The 20,018-nt window shown below is 32.8% G+C and overlaps 1 protein-coding gene across 3 annotated transcripts in view; it reads right to left on the bottom strand.

Moving 5' to 3' along the window:
- IQCM (IQ motif containing M) overlaps nt 1-20,018 on the bottom strand; it is a 363,621-nt gene that overhangs the window by 50,254 nt on the left and 293,349 nt on the right. For all 3 annotated transcript variants that reach the window (XM_076010594.1, XM_012783746.2, XM_076010595.1), the window contains one exon: nt 14,013-14,174. In XM_076010594.1, the coding sequence (XP_075866709.1) occupies nt 14,013-14,174 (162 nt within the window). The remainder of the gene's footprint in view (nt 1-14,012; nt 14,175-20,018) is intronic.

Genomic DNA, 20,018 nt, shown 5'->3' with positions numbered 1-20,018 from the left:
GCCTCCTCTCTAGTGATTTGCCCTTGTTCCGAGGTAGTGGGTACATGTTTAGATGCCAAACGCTGAGAAAGCATTCCCTATTTCCTTTACTTTATTTTTCTGAAGGCACATTGAAGTTTGTAGAAATAGAAACTTGAATATTAAGGAGTTTATCAATAGTAATTTGGGTATGAGGAATGAGTAAGGGCCATGCAATGATTGGTTCTATTGCCCTCTAGGATTCTGAATAGCTAACTATTTATACAGTTGGATACTCTGCTGGGAGTATTACTAATTTTTTCCCCCTTGAACAAAAGCAGAGGAGCATAGAGTAACAGATTGGCCATCTTCCTGAAGGAGAACTGTGATTGATGCTCTTCTGCATCTGTTAGACTCATGTTGAATGATCCAAATCACTCAATTATTTAATCAAGAAAGATTACTAAACTTTCCCATAAGCTGAACAGTATCTGCCCATTTCTCTCTTCCTTATCATCTTCCATCCAGACATGTGAATATTCCTGGGTCAACTATGGTAAAAATCAGTACAAATAGTTATGTTTATCTTTATTAACTTACGTAGTTAGTGAAATGTCTAATAATTCATAATATATTAAGGAACTATACATAAAAATGAATATATCACTTTTAGGAGGTAGATATTCCAAGTATTTTTTTAAAAATTACTTTATATTTGTATTTTCTAAATTTTTCATAATAAGCATGTATTATTTTTACAGGAAAAAATTGATTTTAAAATCTGTATGTATATAATTTTTACACTGCCTATGCTTACAATGATGTAAAAACAGAAAACAAAACATAAGAAAATGGAAGAAAAAAGTTAATGGAGTTATGTCTTGGTAGCATATTTTATAGATCTGAAGCACTCAGTAAATATTATAGAGTAAATAAATAACTTTTCTTCTTTATCCTTTTTAATTTTAAATGGCTTTTGGTAACGAGCAAATGTTGCATTATTCTTAAGAAAACTGATAAAATGTCAACATTAGTCACTGATGTTGGCCCATAGGAACTAATTTCCTCCCTCCCCCCAAAAATGTTATTGATTACAACCTAGAAAACCAATAAAAATATTATATTCATATACTATGTACAAGGATACCATCCAAATATGTGTATAAGTGTTGGCCTTGCTTTTGAAATTTGCTTGAATCTTTTATCCTGATCTACTTTTCTACAGGTCACATGTTTAACATCCTATATTATTTTAAATTTTTGAAATGATAGGCTAGGAAGTCAGAATGTCCTGGTTTCTTGTCACAACCCTACCACTTTCTAGCTATGCATTTTAGGTGTACTTCCTTTCTATGATAGTTTCTATGAAAGTTGGCTTACTGGATTTCTATGAGGACTAAATGAAATTACTTAAAAATTCAAGTAAATCATTTATCACAGTGCTTTGCATATAGAAATCATTCAATACATGCTGATTGTAATTATTTTTTTCTTTTGAAAAATACAGTGTCTGGAGCACAGTTCAATGTTCACTAAACAGATGTTGATTTGCTTTGACTTTAAAGAATTGCAATTAATCTTAAACTTAAAATCAGGAGCTGAGACTACATATACCAGTTTATTATTATTAACAGTGAGTACATACTGAATGACACACTTGAGTGTGTTCTACAATGTGAAAGAACTGTTTTACTACTAACATACATAGGTTGTACATTATATAGCAATTATTTTTAAAAGATAGAAATAGTTTTCTTTACTTTTGCCTATACCTATGACAGTGTGTAGTGAGGCACCAGCACTTACTATAAAATTCTTTTCCCACCCCTCTCTTCCACACCTTTCCATTTTGCCTTTAAATTTTACTCTTAAAATCTATAGTAGGTGCCCATTAGACAGACAGTCAGATGAAGTTAATATATATAATTATGAATAGCATGAATATTCAATAGTGCTAAAATATTATATTCTTTGCATATTTTTTAGTTCAGGCATCCTAGGAGTCCACCTGTGTATTGGCTAGAAAGAAATCTACTTAATGTCCAGTCACTCTATGATTTCATTATGTCTCTACATTGCTACAGCCTCCTGGTACATAGTACCATAATACACACTTCAGAAAATTAATTGAATGAATGACTATCTAAATTAATGAAGTTTTGAAACTTTCTTTCAAATAAGTTGAAATGGAATAGTTTATTTTTTGTACAAATATCTGTCAAACTTTCTCTGAATTAAAAAGTCATGCCATACCACTCCCCCAAAAATGGACAGTATGTAACTGTGAAGTGAACATGTAAAAACACATATGTAGTAGTCATGATCACTGAGCCTTTCTCATTCATAAATGAAAGAAATATGGTTAAAATTGTTGGAGGACCTTTATTATTTACAACAAGCCACAAAGATGAATTATTTTTATAAAATTATAAGTATTTTGTATAAGCAGCTGTCAATGCATTTATTAAATAACTCCAGTATCCAAATGAACCTAGGAGCCTCTACATTTTTTTGTATTCATCACTTACTATTTTCCCACAATACGTAAATAGTCAAAGCTAAAAAATTCATATTCATAGATTGATTTTAGGTCTAAAATACCTATATTTATTACTTGTTTTTTTTACCTACCAGGAAGAGACACTGATAAAAAATCTATGTTTATATAGAAATATCTATGCTCCAAATTTTAAGCCTTTAAGGAGGAAAGACAACTATGGTTTTAATCTAAGATTACATACTTGTTTAATCTAATGGTAACTTTAAAGACATTTAAAAATCTTGTATGCCCTCCAGGTAAGCTAATTTAATAGGTTAATTTATTCTAATATTATATAATCAAAACAGGATTCCGGCAAACTATATTTGAACTGAGATTAACATAATGACATACCTTTAATAGAAAGTCTTATCAGCTCTCTACAATTATCAAATGTTCTAATTTAACTGACAGTCAAACAATACAGAGGATAATTATAAAAATTCCAGAGTATTGTGAAAACATTTTTACTTCATCATGCTGCAATCTTGGAGGAGAAAAGTCATCATTTTTCCCAGTGGATATTAAATGATTTTCAGCTTAAACAAAGTTTACATCTAATAAGGATCATTTTTTGTTTTTGTGAGATTTCAAAATGAAGTGTTGTTTCCTACTATTTAATATGTGTGCTTGGAAAAGGAAAAGAATGGTGCTTAAAATAGGTATGCAAAGCAAGATTCTAGAGGCCAAAAATGCATGCTCAGAGCTTTCCAAAGAGGTTAGAACCCCACATGTCCAGAGGCAATAAGAGATTTTGCAGGGCTAGGATGCCCTGGCCCATGGCCTTTGACTTACTTCCACTCCCGAGACAGAGAAAGAGGGGAAACAGTAGTATTTCAGTTTTTGCTTCAGAAAATATTCAAAGAACAAAATAAGCAGCTGATTTTTAAGCTTGAGAAAAAAAGACTAACAGATAAACTGGGGGATGGGCATGCTTGTAGCTCTGACTCAGGCAGTGCAAAGGCAATTTGTGTAATCAAAGCATTTGTACCCCCGTAATACTCGGAAATAAAAAAAAAAGACTAGTAGGTAGACAAACGTGATATTTACTTTGTCCAGAGAAATTACATTTCATAAAAAGCCAGGATGTTTTGAGGAGTGTGTGTGTGTGAGAGTGTGTGTGTGTGTGTGTGTGTGTGTGTGTGTGTGTGTGTGTGTGTATAGAGGGTGGAGTATGGGCCTAATACAACCCTGAACTTGAATCATTCGCACAGTTATAATTAAGGACGTGATCCTGAACAAGCCACTTGGCCTCTGAGCCCTCAGACCCTCAATTCAAATGATATTTCACTAATATCTCCTAACTGGCTCTCTGTAAAAATTAAAAGGGAGCTAAGCAAATGACACATAATATCCCTTCTAAGGCTTAAATATTCTATAGTTATGAATAGTTTCATAAAATACTGAAATAAACCATGACAAAGTAAGAAAAAGTGATTATAGTAGAGAGTAAAATCTTGTTTATTTTTTTGCAATTTTACAAATTTCTGCAATCTACCTTTATATTAAATTTATCTATAAAAATATAAATGTATAGGACACACCTTGATCATTGTAGAGTGAAGCAATATTTACTCTTTAGTAAACAAGTTCACTATTTTTAATTATTATTATTTTAAAAGGGCTGGTAATGCCTATACTAAATGTTTTATTTGAGCAGTCTCTTTTTGGTTTTTTTTTTAAATTCTTAATTTTTATGAGTTTATAATAGTTATAAATATTTACATGTGATGTTTTGATACAGACATACAATGCATATTAATTAAATCAGGATAATTAGAGTATTAATCACCTCAAGCATTTATCATTTCTTTGTGTTAGCAACATTCCAATTCTCTTTTACTTATTTTAAAGTATACCATAACTTATTATTGACTATCATCACTTTGTTATGCTATCAAATATTTTCCATTCTAAGTATATTTTTGCACCCATTAACCATCCCCACCTTACCCTTTCCTCACTCCCCTTCCCATCCTTTCATAACCATCATTCTACTCTCTGTCTTCCTGAGTTCAATTGTTTTAATATTTAGTTCCCACATATAAGTGAGAATATATGCAATTTGTGTTTCTGATCATGGCTTATTTCACTTAACATAATGGTCTCCAGTTCCATCCATGTTGTTGCAAATGGCAGGATTTCATTCTTTTTGTGGCTATGTAGTATTCCACTGTATATCTGTACCACAATTTCTTTACCCATTCATCATGGATGGATACTTATGTTGATTCCAAATATTGACTATTGTGAATAGTACTGCAATGAACATGGAAGGGCAGATATCATTTAGATACATGATTTCCTTTCTTTTGGATATATACCTAGCAGGGGGATTACTGGGTGATATGGTAGTTTGATTCTTAGTTTTTTAAGGAACCTCCAAATTGTTCTCCATAGTGGTTACACTGAATTACATTCCTACCAACAGTGTACAAGGGTTTCCCTTTCTCCACTGGTTATTAATCCTCTGTCAGATGGATAGTTTGCAAATATTTTCTCCCATTCTGTGAGTTGTCTTTACTTTATTGTTTCCTCTGCTATCAGAAGCTTTTTAGCTTGATGTGATTTCATTTGTCCAATTTTGCTTTGGGGTATTACTTAAGAAATCATTGCCCAGACCAATGTCCTGAAGTGTTTCACCAAAGTTTTGTTTTAGTGGTTTCATAGTTTCAGGTCTTATATTTAAGTTTTTTAATCCATTTTGATTTTAGTTTTACATATGGCTAGAGCTAAGTGTCTAGTTTCATTATTCTGTATGTGGATATCCAGTTTTCCCAGCAGAGTTCCTTTCAAGGGAACTCTTTTTCTGTAAGCATAGAATAATGTTAAAGAAGCCGTGTTTGTTCTCCAAAGATGTCTGCAGCATTATTTAGACCATGGCTCATGCCCTTCTTTCTTGCAAATCCTTTTCTTTGCCCTCCCGCTCAATATTGCTTAGCACAGCAACAGAGCACCCAATATGTGCTTTTTTAAATGTCCCTCATCACTTTCTATCTTTTATTGTAGTTAATTATGTATTTGTATCATTTCCCCAGTCTAAACCAACACAGGAGAGGAAGATGTTTTATTTACCTTTAAATTCTCTTGCCATCTATCATAGAGTATTGAATATAAGACACTCGATAAATATTTGTAGACTGAATAATGCTCTTACCTCACCTTGGATTTTTGCCTCCATGATGGTTAATTTATATTTTATTTATTAAATAAAAAATGTTAATGTTAAAGAACTGTGCCATACTGTATTATAACCATATGATACTATAGTAATCTTTTTTCAGGAACTCAGAGAGAGCAAAGTATCCTCAATATATAGTATTATATAGTGATGGAAAAAAAGTATTTACCCTTTATTTGAAAAAACAGCTTGGCTGCTATAGTAATACTCCAAGTACACATTCATATAACATAAATACCTACACATATGCATAAATACCTACTATGGGCTGAGAATTATAGTAGGGAATAAGGCTAATTAAATAAAACATGTTCTCAAAATCTTAGAGAACTTCATAGATTTTCCAAGTAAATATTATATTTTCACATGTCTGAAATGTAGTTTTAAATATAAAACCATTTTAAGTGGTTTTGAAATATAAAATTATAAAATGGCTTCATTCATTTCTCCCTTTTTTCAAATGCTACATTTTACTTTGATATGACAGCTATTCTTTTTCACTACAATTTAAGCATAATCAAAACAAGCTAAAGGTAAACTTATCAACAAAACACAATATAAAAATAGATAAAGCTTTTTGATTTTTAAATTGAAGAATATGCATACATATGGAGGTTCAGAATAGTATTTTTCAAATCCCTAATCTTTTATTATAATTAATAAACAAGAAATGTACATCAAAATGTGTACAATATGTAGAAAAATAAGAAAATTCAGCCACACTAAAACAGTAAATTCCGGTGGACTTACACAATCCAGAGATTCAAATATGTGTATATTCTTAATTCATTTTATGTATAACATACTGTTCTGTAAGCTTCTTTCATTAAAGTGTATTTTTCATATTTTCCTATAAGTATTTAATAATACAATTTTAACTTCATATAGAATTTCATCTTATTTATGTTTCTTTATTTAACTATTCCTCTACTGCTGAAAATTTACATTGTTTCAACATTTGTTTTCTTTACAAAGCAGACCTCAATCTACTATACATATCAAGCAATTCAACTTTTTCTTGTAATGTTATGACTTTGCTTTTTGTGAGGACTTCCAGCATCACTGGGGTACTTTGTATGGGCCCCATGGTGTTAGTCAAGGTTTACAATATTGCACTAAACACAATGAAAAGTTTGCAAGAACCATGAGAAATCACTTTTTACTGGGATAAGCAATTTACTGGAGAGACGAACTGCTCACGCGGAGATGATTAGTGTCACGAGCACGTTAAGCAGATACTTGCAACACTTGAGCTCACTGTAATAGCAACAGGAGGTGGGTATGGAATTATTATACTAGTGCAGTATTACCTCAGTTAATTTTATGCAATTTTGACTTAATACTGCATCTTTATGTTTGTTTACATTGCTCTAAACTGCGGATGGTGCCATGTAAAGTCAGTAAGTTTTAGTGTGTATAAGTTTTGATAAATTTTAACTTTTTATAATAGATTAGTGCATATTTTATGGTGGTAAATGAGAAAATAGATTGGCTTTTACATATATTTTATGCATTCTGACATAAATTTTTCTTACTTTTTTCAATATTTCTGGGTATGTAGTTTATCTGTGAGTTTTTCAAATTATCATAAATCTCCAAAAAATTCTCCAAAATATATATTTAAAAAATGTGTGCATAAGTAGACCTATGCAGTTCAAATCCATGTTGTTCAAATGTCAACTGTATATATGAAATTACTTGTGTAGGTAATTTATATTATCTATGCATTTCATTTCAAGAAAGTAAAAAGTAAATTACAAAATAGTTGTTACATAAAGTGCATATTGGGTCTAATAAAGTTGAGAACCACTACTCTAGGGGAAATTTCTCTTAAGCAGTAATATGCTTTCTCCAGTGTCTAAAGTAAGAGTAAACTGGCATGGAATTAGACTCTCACTAACATTTCCTTTTTTATATCAATTTTGACTGGGTAGAGACACTTTTATGCAAACTTCCAACTTATTTATTGCATTCTGCAAAGTTGAATTTCTCACATAAAATACCATTTAACATATGAGGAGTTGCTCTAATCTCTAATTATATATATATATATATATAACATCATTACTTTAACCTCTATATATTATAATCTCTAATTATATACATATATTTATGACCATAAAATAGTCATAAATTATATTAAAAATATTTGGATAGAGTAAGGACATATATTTCCAAAGAATTATTTTGCTTTACTTGCCACTGTCTTAAAAAGACTCCTATGCTAGGTTGTGCAGGAGTATAAACAAACAAAAATAATTTCTTAAAATGAAGTTTCCACACTTGTAATTTTCCCATTCTCTTCACTTTGCCTACAACACTTTCTTCTCTTCTCTACTTGATAGCTCTAACCTATTGCATAAGAACAAACTCAAATATCATCTTCTTTAAAGAATCATCTCTTATACTGCCAGAGGTAGTCATTTTCTTTACCTAGTCTCACAATTACACTTAATTGCTTCTATTATATCAATTAGCATGCAATATATAATTTTTTCTTTGTCTGTCTATTTATTGAGAGTAACATTTCCCCACACTCCTAAGACCAGCCTAACAGTTCTACAGCTATATTAACAAGTTAAAATTAGAACTTTCTTTTAAACCTATTTAAACAATCGATTATAATTCTATAGCCATGGTGACAAGTAACTCCCCAAACCAGTTTTAAACCTGTTTTATCAACCGGTGACAGCTAGCCTCAATAAACATACTTCTGAAAACCAACCAATGAGAGATCCTACTTTTGAAAGTTGACCAGTGAACAAAAGTCTCACTCTAATAACACATTTGGGAAAGCTAATCAACAACTCAGTCTTTCCTGAGTAAACACACTTAGAATCCTAGGTCATTTCACTCACTCCCACTGCTGAAAGCCACTAATCACTGGCTTACATGCTTTCTATGTTAATTATCTCTGCTGTGTAACTAGAATTATAAAACAACAAAAGTTTATCTCACACAGTGTCTGAGAGTTAGGAATCTTGGAGTGACTTCAGTGGCTGGTTCAGGCTCAGGGTCTCTCACGAGGTTGTAGTCAAGCTCTCACTGAAGCTACAGTCATCTGAAGGATTGTCCAAGATGGAGCCTCCACTTCCACAGTGCATTCCTCACATAACCCTCAGTGCCTCACTGGCTGAAGCAGAGAGTCTCAGTTTATCACCACATAGATCTCTCCACAGGGCTGCTGAAGCATTCTCATGACATGGCAGCTAGCTTTCCTCAGAGCAACTTATCCAAGGGAGAGCAAGGCAGAAGCCAGAAAATCTTTTCTGACCTAGCCTGAGAAGTGACTTCTATGAATTCTGTTGGTAACACAGTCCAACCCTGATACAATGTGAGGTGGAAATGCATGAATACCATCATGGGGGCCATCTTGGAGGCTGGCTACCATTCGTCCCCAAACTATATATAAAATCAACAGTCTGATTTGCTCAGAGAGACTATACCTAACCAGCATAACTCTCCTTTACTTTAGTTGGCAGTAAATTCAGCTTTGTCTTTTCATTTAAGATATCGAATGTTGGTGTCATCTTTTGCTATTTCTAGATGTTCTTCCAAGACATTTTTCAAGTTCTAACATTTGGTAGCATTCTATTTAACCTATAGACCAATACAGGTGCTCATTGAACCTACTTGAGCCAAAATTCTGATAGTGCTTTGGATCTGCTAGAATGTGAACACTTCTAGGGCAGGGATTAAGGCTAAGTTTCCAATTTTATTGTCAAGCACATAGTAGGCATTCAATTAATACTTGTTAAATGAATATGTGCAGAAATTATAATGAAACATTAATCTTCTAATTTTCATTTTCAAAGTTAGGCAGTATTGAGTAGTAGACTATTGTAAGTGTGCAATGTGCAACTCGCATTTCCTTTATTTAATGGACTTGGTGCCATCGTAATGTCTTCTTCCTCAGATGCTTCCAACAGCTTTGTCAAGTGGAGTTTGGAGGATAGGAGATATATCTCTGATTTTATCCTTCAATTTCTAAGAAAAATGGAACTCACATAGAACATACTTATTTCATTAAATGAGGAAGATCTAATTCCTCACCCTAAAGAATTTTTAGTGACTTGGGCATAGTTGAAAAACTTTAACCAGATATAATATGGCATTCATTTTTATCTTGCTCTTAAAACATTCCTGTAAGTATACTGAATGTTGAAAATTTTAACCAACTGAGCCATGTAAAAATAAAACATTTTCCCCATCAGCAACTACAATTACAATTACATTCATATCATTTGCCACTAACAACAACAAATCAAAGGGACATTAGAGAACATGAAATTGGAGGCTGATGGCAGTATATAGTTGGAAAGAAAAAGGGATGATTGGTATATAACTAAACAACTTTTACAAGTCCAATTGGGTATAAAATATATTTTTTAGTGACTACATTATTCATTTCAAGCAAGTAGATACTCTACAGGCAAAGCATGACATTTAACTAACCATAGTATATTTAAATTTAGCCAAAGTATAATAGACCATTTCCTATACTTAAGCAGATATAAATAATATAAAATATATAAAGCTCCTTTCAAATCAGAATTTGTGCTTTTCATTTTACAATAACTAATCCTAAAAAATAACTCAAAGAATGGATTCAAAATTAAGTTTAGACAAAAGTAATAAATGTCTCTATTCTAAATAAATGAGGGAAAATCAGGACAAATCAAGATAGCAAATTTAAGAAGGTAAAATAAATTATACACATATCAAATAATTATAAGAAAATATGACAAAATTAGATTAAAAATTATGGGTAGAAGTCCAATAAATGCTGGGATGTATATTTTTAAAAGTCTTTAAAAAGTATAAAAATATAAGCAGAACTAGTAGTAGCTAAGATTATATTCACAATAAATCAGACATGTATTAGATTATCACATCTTTTTCTGAGCTCTATCACTTAAAAAAATGAGAAAATGTGAAAACTGTTCAGAAAGAAGTGCCAAAAGACATCAAGGATTAGAAGGCGGGATTCTAAAAAATACTTTAAATAGCACACTTTAGAAAAAGAGTCATAATAACTTATGCATAGCCTTTATTTTGTGGATAGTGAAAAAATTTTAACCGTAATAACGGATATATAAGAAAAGAAAGTCTTATGTTATAAAGTTGAAAATTCTGAGAGAAGATCATCAAAAATCAGCCCTGACTGGCAAGGACAATGTCATTGCTGCAGTCTTGAAAGATGACATATATTTTCCTTTCGTTAATGTACATCAAGTCTTGCCTAAAAGCAGTCGGACAAACTGAATGACATTAAAAGGTACCTTGTACTTTTTTAATACAAAACAGTGATTAGGCCAAGATATCAGGTTCTAGTATTAATTACATAACTTAAATAACCATATGTTATAAGAGTAAGTAAAATGTATTACATGAAGTGGTAGAAATTATATATGAAAAGAAGTAGCAGAACTAGAGGTCTGTGTTCATTACTCAGATCTGAACTAATTAGAAACCTTATAGTAATACAATAATATGATTTCAGTTATAGTAGACCATTCATTTGAGAAAATAATTTAATCATTAATTTGTATTCCCTAATGATTTCCTTGAAAGATAATGGCTTACCTACCCCTTCAAGGTATCTCTGTTAGAATTCCAAGAATTATAGGGCTAAAATGTAACTTAATATAATCTACAGTTTCTAGGTTAAAAATTAGCCAAGGTCACAAAAGCTTAATGAAGGAGAGCAAAAAGCTCTGCATATGTGTGACAGACCAGAGGGCTGGGGGAGCAGACAGCACATAAGGAAAGATAAGTGAAGACACGTTAAAAGACTAGCTTTCCAATATACCCTTTCTGAAACTAAGTTTAATAAAACACATATCCCTGAAAAAGTTTAAATACTTGTGTTTTACTTGGTCTCAGATTATAATAACTGAGAAGAAGCTTTTTGTATATATTCAGCAAATTGAAATTATAACTTATGCAGCATTCCAGATACATTTAAGGCACTGTTCTAGGAATTATGGGATATGAAAATATGGATATACCAGGTATTTTTAGAGAATCTATGGTCCTAATACTAGATAACTTGTTAGCAACCCATGCTGTTCATAGACCATTCATAACTCTACTTGCTCCTCAATTCTTGCTGATGATACATCTCTGGATCTACAGAGTGAAGTAAATAAACAGAAGTGCCTACATCATGGAGTATTAATGTTGGAACACATAATAAATTCCCAAGCTATCTTCCCTAAAATATTTATAGTTAAGGAGTTACTCAATTTTAGGAAACACTTCTATAATAGACATCTTTTTCAAGGCAAATGCTACAACTCTCTTATCAGTCAATTTAATAACAACTGTAATTCAAAAAGATGCAAGACTCTGGTCACTTAACCAAAGAAAAAGGAAAAAAAACAATCAGCTTAAAAGCTCAGAAGACAGAGTTCTCAAGTTACAACACAATATCATCTGCATATTTCCTTTATGTTTGTTTTATTTTATCAAAATCTTTTCAAACGGGCTCTAAACAACAAATACAAATCGTTAGAATGATATGGGTCATGTTCTGGTAATTTCAGGTGGAAAACTGAAGAGAAAATAAATAGAAACCAAGGTCTTGAATTATCTCATAGAACCCAAAGTCTTCGACTTAAGATATTCTTTTTCGTAATGCTCCTTCCTTTCTTTTCCCTATTCTTCTCTCTCTGAGGTGTCTGTCCCAGAAGTGTGCACTAAAATATACATTTCTATACATCAACACAATGAGATTACATTGAACTTATGACTCTCTTTAAATAAGTTTTAAAATGCAAGTGTTAAAATTTAATGACAAAACATCTTCAAAAATAATGCCAAAATAAAAGTTTCACTACCTGTGTTCTTTAATATTTATGTTTGCCACTTTCTTTATATAGCTTTATTGAGGTTTAAATGACAAACAACAGCATATATTTAAAGTATGTAACTCGGTGAATTTTGGCATGTATACACCCATGAAACCATCACCACAATCAAGATGACAAACATTTCCATCACTTTCAAATTTTTAAAGCCAACACCTCTCACTCCCACTCCCAACCCTATCCCAAAGTAACCACAGATCTGCTTCTGTCACTATTGGTTAGTTTGTATTTTCTAGAATTTTACTTAAATGTTATCATATTGTATGTACTACTTTTGGTCTGGCTTCTTTCACTCAGTATAATAAAATATTTTGAGATTCATCCATGTTATGTATCAATAGTATCAATGTTTTATTTAAAATATTGATGAGTATTCTACATGGATATATCACAATATATTTATCCATTCATCTGCAGATGGGCATTTAAGTTGTTTCTAGTATGAGTCTTTTATTAAAAAAATGGGGGGGAGGTACTATGAATCTTCATGTGCAAGTTTTTGAATGAACACATATTTTCTTTTGTCTTAGGTAAATTATACAGAAGTGTAACGGCTGGATTGTATGGTAGGTGTACGTTTAACTTTTTAGGAAAGTCCCAAACTATTTTGCAAAGTGCTTTTATCATTCACATTTGCATTAACAGAATATCAGTGTTCCAGTTAATATAACAGCAGAAGTATAAGTCACAAATGAATATGGTGGTAAACTGGATTTCACCAAAATTAAAAACTTCTCCTCTTCCAAAGATGCTATTAAAAGAAAGAAAAGACAAATCACAGAGTGGGAGAAAATATTTACCAAGTATATATATGTTAAGTGATTTATATCCAGAATATCTAATAGATTCTCAAAACTTAATAATAATAAACAATATAAAAATGACCAAAAGATCTGAACAGACACTTTGCCAAAAAAGATATGCAAATGATAAATACATGAAAAGATGCTGAATATCATTATTTACTAGAGAAATCCAGATTAAAACTACAGTTCTCACCAATACATATCTATTAAATTGGCTAAAATCAGAAAGACTGATTATCCCAAGTGTTGATATAGCTGTGGAACAAATGTAACTCTCATATCTCTGTCAGTGGGTAATATGAAATAGTATAACCACTTTGGAAAACAGTTTAGCCAAGAAAATGCAAGCACGTGTCTAAACACAGCTATGAACATGTTCATAGCAGCTTGTAGTAAACCCAAGGTGAACAACTCAAATGTCCACCAACAGCTGAGTAGATAATCATACTGTGTTTCCACTATTCTAGTGAAGGAATCAAAACATAAAATAGTCACTTTTTATATTGCAGGCACAATAGCTAGGAAGTAAAGGGAATATTCTATAGGGCCTATGTATCATCCCACATCATCTAAAAGATAAATGAGTATATTTTATTTATTATATATATTATAAAATATAAATTCTTTATTATAAAAAATGAAGTTCACTTTCTTACCTATATATTTATATCCTTCTTCCCCATTTATTACAGGTCTCAGCCAAGTTGACTTAAGTTGTGTATTATTGCGCACTTGCGCACCTTGAGGAGGATAGAGTGTAAATAACATTTCAATTGCCTGGAACTTTTTGATCAGTTCAGGATATTTTTCCTGGCCACCTATAAAAAAAAAAGAAAAATATTTAAAATTTTAATCATTTTATAGAATGTCTTCATGATTAAGAGATGAAAATTAAAAACTATTTAACAATTTGAATACTGAATATTATATTGAAAACCTGAGTTTTGTTTTTAGTCAAAGTTACTTCACCAAAATTCTTATTGTTCAGTTAATTCCCAGCAAAAATTAAAGGGTACGAAATTTACTAATATTTTCAAATACTATCAGTTTAGAGCAGTACTGTTAAAGCTTCGGGGAAAAAATTAAGATATCCAATGAACAGAATTCTTGTTATACATCCTATAACATAACTATATATTTTTTCCTATAACATAACTATATATTTTTTTTATTTCTAATTACCATTAAACAATGGAATCAGATTAATCTGACAAAAACATTGAGTAGGTATAGAGTTCCACAAACTAGAACTACTAAAATAATTAATATTCCTAAGCTATGGTTTTCAAGAAAATGTAAAAATGCATCTGCTATAACTGAATATTTTTACTTGACAAACACCTATATAGCACATGTTATCTGCAAATAATTGTTCCAAGTGCTTTAAAATATTAACACATTTAATTTTCATAACCCCTGTAAGGTAGATCCTAATATTATCTCTTTTTACATGAAGAAACTGAGACTCAGAAAAATTAAATAAGTTGTCCCAGTCTCACAGTCTATAAATGATGCAAGGATTCCTATATCTAAGGAAGCTTATTTGCAAATGAAGTTTGTCAACTGAACATGCCCTGCATTAACTGGTAGATGAGAAAACTGGAATTAAAAAATAATTTAAATTGCAGAGTAAAAAAATTCTAATATGGCCTTAGGTCTCTAGTTTGTAATTTTAGTTTTTGGTTTATTAAGCCAGTGTACTAAAATTCAATGAAGCAGTCTCCTGATCATTTAAAGTGACTCTACAGGCCGGGCGCGGTGGCTCACGCCTGTAATCCTAGCTCTCTGGGAGGCCGAGGTGGGCGGATGGCTCGAGGTCAGGAGTTCGAAACCAGCCTGAGCAAGAGCGAGACCCCTTTCTATTTCTACTATAAATAGAAAGAAATTAATTGGCCAACTAATACATATAGAAAAAATTATCCGGGCATGGTGGCGAATGCCTGTAGTCCCAGCTACTTGGGAAGCTGAGGCAGCAGGATTGCTTGAGCCCAGGAGTTTGAGGTTGCTGTGAGCTAGGCTGACGCCACGGCACTCACTCTGGGCGACAAAGCGAGACTCTGTCTAAAAAATAAAGTGACTCTACATAGAAACATTTTAAAGAAAAGAAAGATACTGATGTAAATCTCCATGTATAATCCTGCTACATTTTTCCCTTCCTTTATTCTTATTTTCTTTTATTTTGTTAAATGTCATATTTTCTGGTAAAGTAAGCATAAGGCAGTATGACCTTACAATTAAGAAAGTAGATTTATTGGTGAGCAGTGTGCCAGGTATCAATCTATTGCCTCATAGCTCTAAATCCATCCTTCATTGTCCTGTTGTGAGATTAGAACATTTTTCCCTTTTCATGTGGCACGATTTTAAGCATCAACCATAGAGGGCAACAGAGAGAACTAGAGGATAAAGGGGCTCTTCCTGGTTCTGGTGTTTCTCTTGGCAGGCTCCTGCAGTGCACAGTGGCCAGCTGGGCAGGGCACCTTCTAGCCAATTTCTCTGGCACACTATAGGCTACCCCCCTCCTCCCACCACTAGGAGCTTCCCAGAGAGTTCCATGGTGTAGCACTTCCCATCAATGGGTGCTCAGTGAGTTCCACAGTGTGACATCACCCTATGGACAGTTTCTCACAGAACCCCAGAAAGTGACTTCCCTGCGAGCTCCACTAACATGTCACCTCAGTGAACTCCACCATTCACTGGGCCATAGATGCATATTCTCTAAAGAGATCTGGATCCCATTGAGTGGGCTTCATTAAAATCTGTTCTTTCCTTAGATGCTCTGCCTAGGGACAGTGACCACTTCCTATATCTGCTCTTATCAATTCTTAGAGTTCTTTTTACTCCTTAGTAGACAATCATAGTTACTCCCTGTCATAGTTAATAATTCTTTAAATTAGACTTTTCATGCTCAAATTACTATTTAGGTTCTGTCTCCTGAGTGGACCCTGGGATAGACAGACCTGGGTTCTAATTCTTGAACCAGCATTAACAGGTTTTGAAATACAGTCACATACCACATAAAGACATCTCAGTCAATGATGGACTGCATATACAATGGTGGTCCCATAAGATTATAATGTAGCTGAAAAGTTCTTATTGCCTAGTGACATCATAACCGTTGTAACATCATAGCACAGTGAATTTCTCATGTGTTAGTGATGATTCTAGTGCAAACCTACTGTGCTGCCAGTCAGATAAAAGTATAGCACCCATAATTATGTATAACACATAATACTTGATAATGATTATAAATGACTATGTTACTGGTTTATGTATTTACTATTTTTTAATCATTATTTTAGATGTATTTTTACCACTTATTTTTTTAAAAAGTTAACTGTGAAACAGCCTCTGGCAGGTCCTTCAGGAGGTATTCCTGCAGAAGGCATTGTTGTCATAGGAGATGACAGCTCTATGCATGTTATTGCCCCCAAAGACCTTATAGTGGGACAAGATGTGGACATGGAAGACAGGGATATGGATGATCTTGACCCTGTGTAGGCCTAGCCTACTATATGCTTGTGTCTTAGTTTAAAAAACAAAAGTTTAAAAAGTTAAAAAAAAATTTAAAATTCAAAGTAGAAAAAAGCTTACAGAATAAAGATGAAAAGAATTTTTGTACTATTGTACAATGTGTTTATGTTTTAAGCTAAGTATTATTACAGAAGTCAAAAAGGTAAAATTTTGTTTAAAGTTTACAAGGTAAAAAGTTACAGTACACTAAGATTAATTTATTATTGAAGAAAGAAAAATATTTTTATAAGTTTGGTGTAGCCTAAGTGTACAGTGTTTATAAAGTCTACAGTAGTGTACAATAATGTCCTAGGCCTTCACATTCATTCACCACTCCCTCCTTCACTAACTCGCCCACAGCAACTTTCAGTCCTGCAAGCTCCATTCATGGTAAGTGCCCTAAATAGGTATGCCATTTTTTTAAATCTTTGATACTGTATTTTTACTGTACCTTTTCTATGTTTAGCTATGTTTAGATATAAAAATACTTGCCATTGTGCTCCAATTGCCTACAGTCTTCAGTACAGTAACATGCTGTACAGGTTTGTAGCCTAGAAGTAATAGGCTACACCATAAAGCCTCAGTGTGTAGTAGGCTATGCCATCTAGATTTGTGTAAGTACACTCCATGATGTTCACACAACAATGAAATCACCTAACCACGCATTTCTCAGAATGCTTCCCTATAGTTAAACATCATGTGACTATATTAAACAAATCAATTTATCTCCAGGTGACAATATTAAGATCATAAGGTTATTGTTAGAATTAAATGACATAAGATATATAAAAAATTCATAGTGCCATGTTTATAAGTACTGCATTATTAGTTTTCATTCAATATTGTTTCAATGACAAAAACTATGAGAGTCAGGAATTAATAAATATGTTATTGCATCATTTGATTACGAACATCTTAGGGAAATTTCTGTTTCTTTTTTAAAGTGAAAAGTTCAAAATTATTTCCTTCTAAAAACACCCAAACCAAAAACTTCCTCACATGTGTTTAAGATATGTGAACAGATATTAAATATATCACTTATTAAATATATCTGTCAATAGAAGAAAGGAAGATAAAACTATTGTAAAGCAGTGCTGAAGAGTAAATCCTGCTTTACTTCTTCAAGAAATTGAGCAGTGGAGATCCTCAGGCAGTAGATGACTTTTCTAGTTGTCAAGGAGGCTAAGGATGGAGTCTTACATCACAAGGAATCATATAGCTAAACTAATACAATCATGAAGTTTTCCATCACAAACAAAATAAGAAAATAAAATAGATCAGAGCTTCTCTCTTATAAACCATAAATAAGAAAATAATGAAGTAGGAAAACCCAGAAAGAATAGCATCCGTTAGTGTGAAAGCACCAAATTGCACTCAAGGCCTCTCTCCTCCCAAGCTTTTATAAATGTCTACTACTTTTAGCTTAGAAAAGATGTTTCGTAACATTATTTGACAGGATTATGCTTATTATAAATTTTAATAAAGAATTTATTTTTCATAAAGGCAAATGCTTCGATTTCAGGCAAAATCAAATGCCTACACTAAAATCTAAGTAATGGTGAATACAGAACTGCCACTTTCTCTTACTGGCTTATTCTGATTGAAGACTAAGCAGAAACACATGAAGTCAGTGGAGTGTTGAACTTGCAAGGACAACATGACATGGTGATAACTGTTAACATTAGGCACACATTGAAAGTTCACAGCACAGTCTTTGTTAATTTCCCATTCGCCCTTGGGTAATGCAAATGGAGCCCTGGCACTTATGAAAACAAGGCATCGTGGTTTTTTAATGGTTGCATGTTCCTTCATAATATCAAAGTTGATTACAAATAAATATTTTTCACTTATAAAAACATATAGCTTGTAAAACTTAGTAATGTGTCATAAGGAAGGTGTTCCATAAATAGCAAAAGATAAAAGCAGGAATTTAATTTCTGTTGTTATTGATAATTTTTGCTATTTATGGAACACCTTCCTTATGACACATTACTAAGTCAATATTGCCATATTGGATTTAGATGTAGCAATACTACTCTCAGAAACTGAAAAAGATAAGAGTTCTTCCTTATCCATTCCTCCCCAGGCCACATATGTATTAAAAATCTGAAGATCTTGAATATATGTGTCTAAGTCTAGTTATGTGGCAAAAGCCCACACCGAATTTCCATAACTGTCTATAGCTCCCACATCACCAGGTGGTTGGTTACCTTATTTTATTGTGAGGCAGCAGCAGTGGTTGGTAGCAGAGGCTTTAGAGCTGCACTGCTTGGGTGTGAATCTGGATCTGCCATTTACATTACGTGACCTGAAGCAAGTTAGCTAACCACTAGCCAGCCCAATATCATAGTAAAACTATCCACATTATAGGGTTGTAGTGAGGACTAAATAGGTCAAGGTTGGTAAATCTTTAGAAGAACACTTAGTCTGTGGTCAGTATTATTTAAATGTTAACTATTGTTATGATGATACCCTACATTCAACAAATGCTGGTACAGCCTCTACCTATTTATATAATGATAGCAAAGTCCTGTCCCCCCTACCCCTACCCCATCTTGCTTGTGCTCTGGGTGGGTGGGTGGAAAAGTAGGCAGTTGTCTTGAAGTCTTGCCCTTTCTTGCCCTCCTATAGTACTTTGGATGCCCTAAGTGTCAGTGGTTCCTGTTGTATACTGATCAGCAACCTGGGGTTTCTGCCATTTGCAAGTTAATCACTCCTGGGCTACTAAGCAGCATTGTGGTGATCTTCCTTGCTATTATTAGCAATAACAAGGAGTAGCATATTTTGTTGAAGCTAAGACATTATAAATTTTGATGGGCCGACCAATTTACATACCACTAAGAAATATAAAGGACTAGTAATTTAATTATGATGTGCCCATTCGTGACATGTAGCCTAATTTCAGAAACATCAAAATGTGAAAAGATACAACTGAAAGTTAAGAAAATACAACAATCAAGATACCTAGTTGCCTAGTTGGCAAATGCACTTGACTAACAAATAGGCATCTCAAAGTCTACGTGCCAAAGCCTGTCCTGTGCCAAGGCTGTCTGTCAGTCAATAGAATCTATCTCATGGTACCACCTAGAAGACTAGGGGCCCTCCTAGGACCCTCACTCCCTACTACTACCACCATCCTAGAACTATTATCT

Source organism: Microcebus murinus, chromosome 15 (assembly GCF_040939455.1).
Source record: "Microcebus murinus isolate Inina chromosome 15, M.murinus_Inina_mat1.0, whole genome shotgun sequence".
In the NCBI taxonomy this organism is placed as follows: Eukaryota; Metazoa; Chordata; class Mammalia; order Primates; family Cheirogaleidae; genus Microcebus; species Microcebus murinus.
This window is presented reverse-complemented; position numbering and strand designations above follow the sequence as displayed.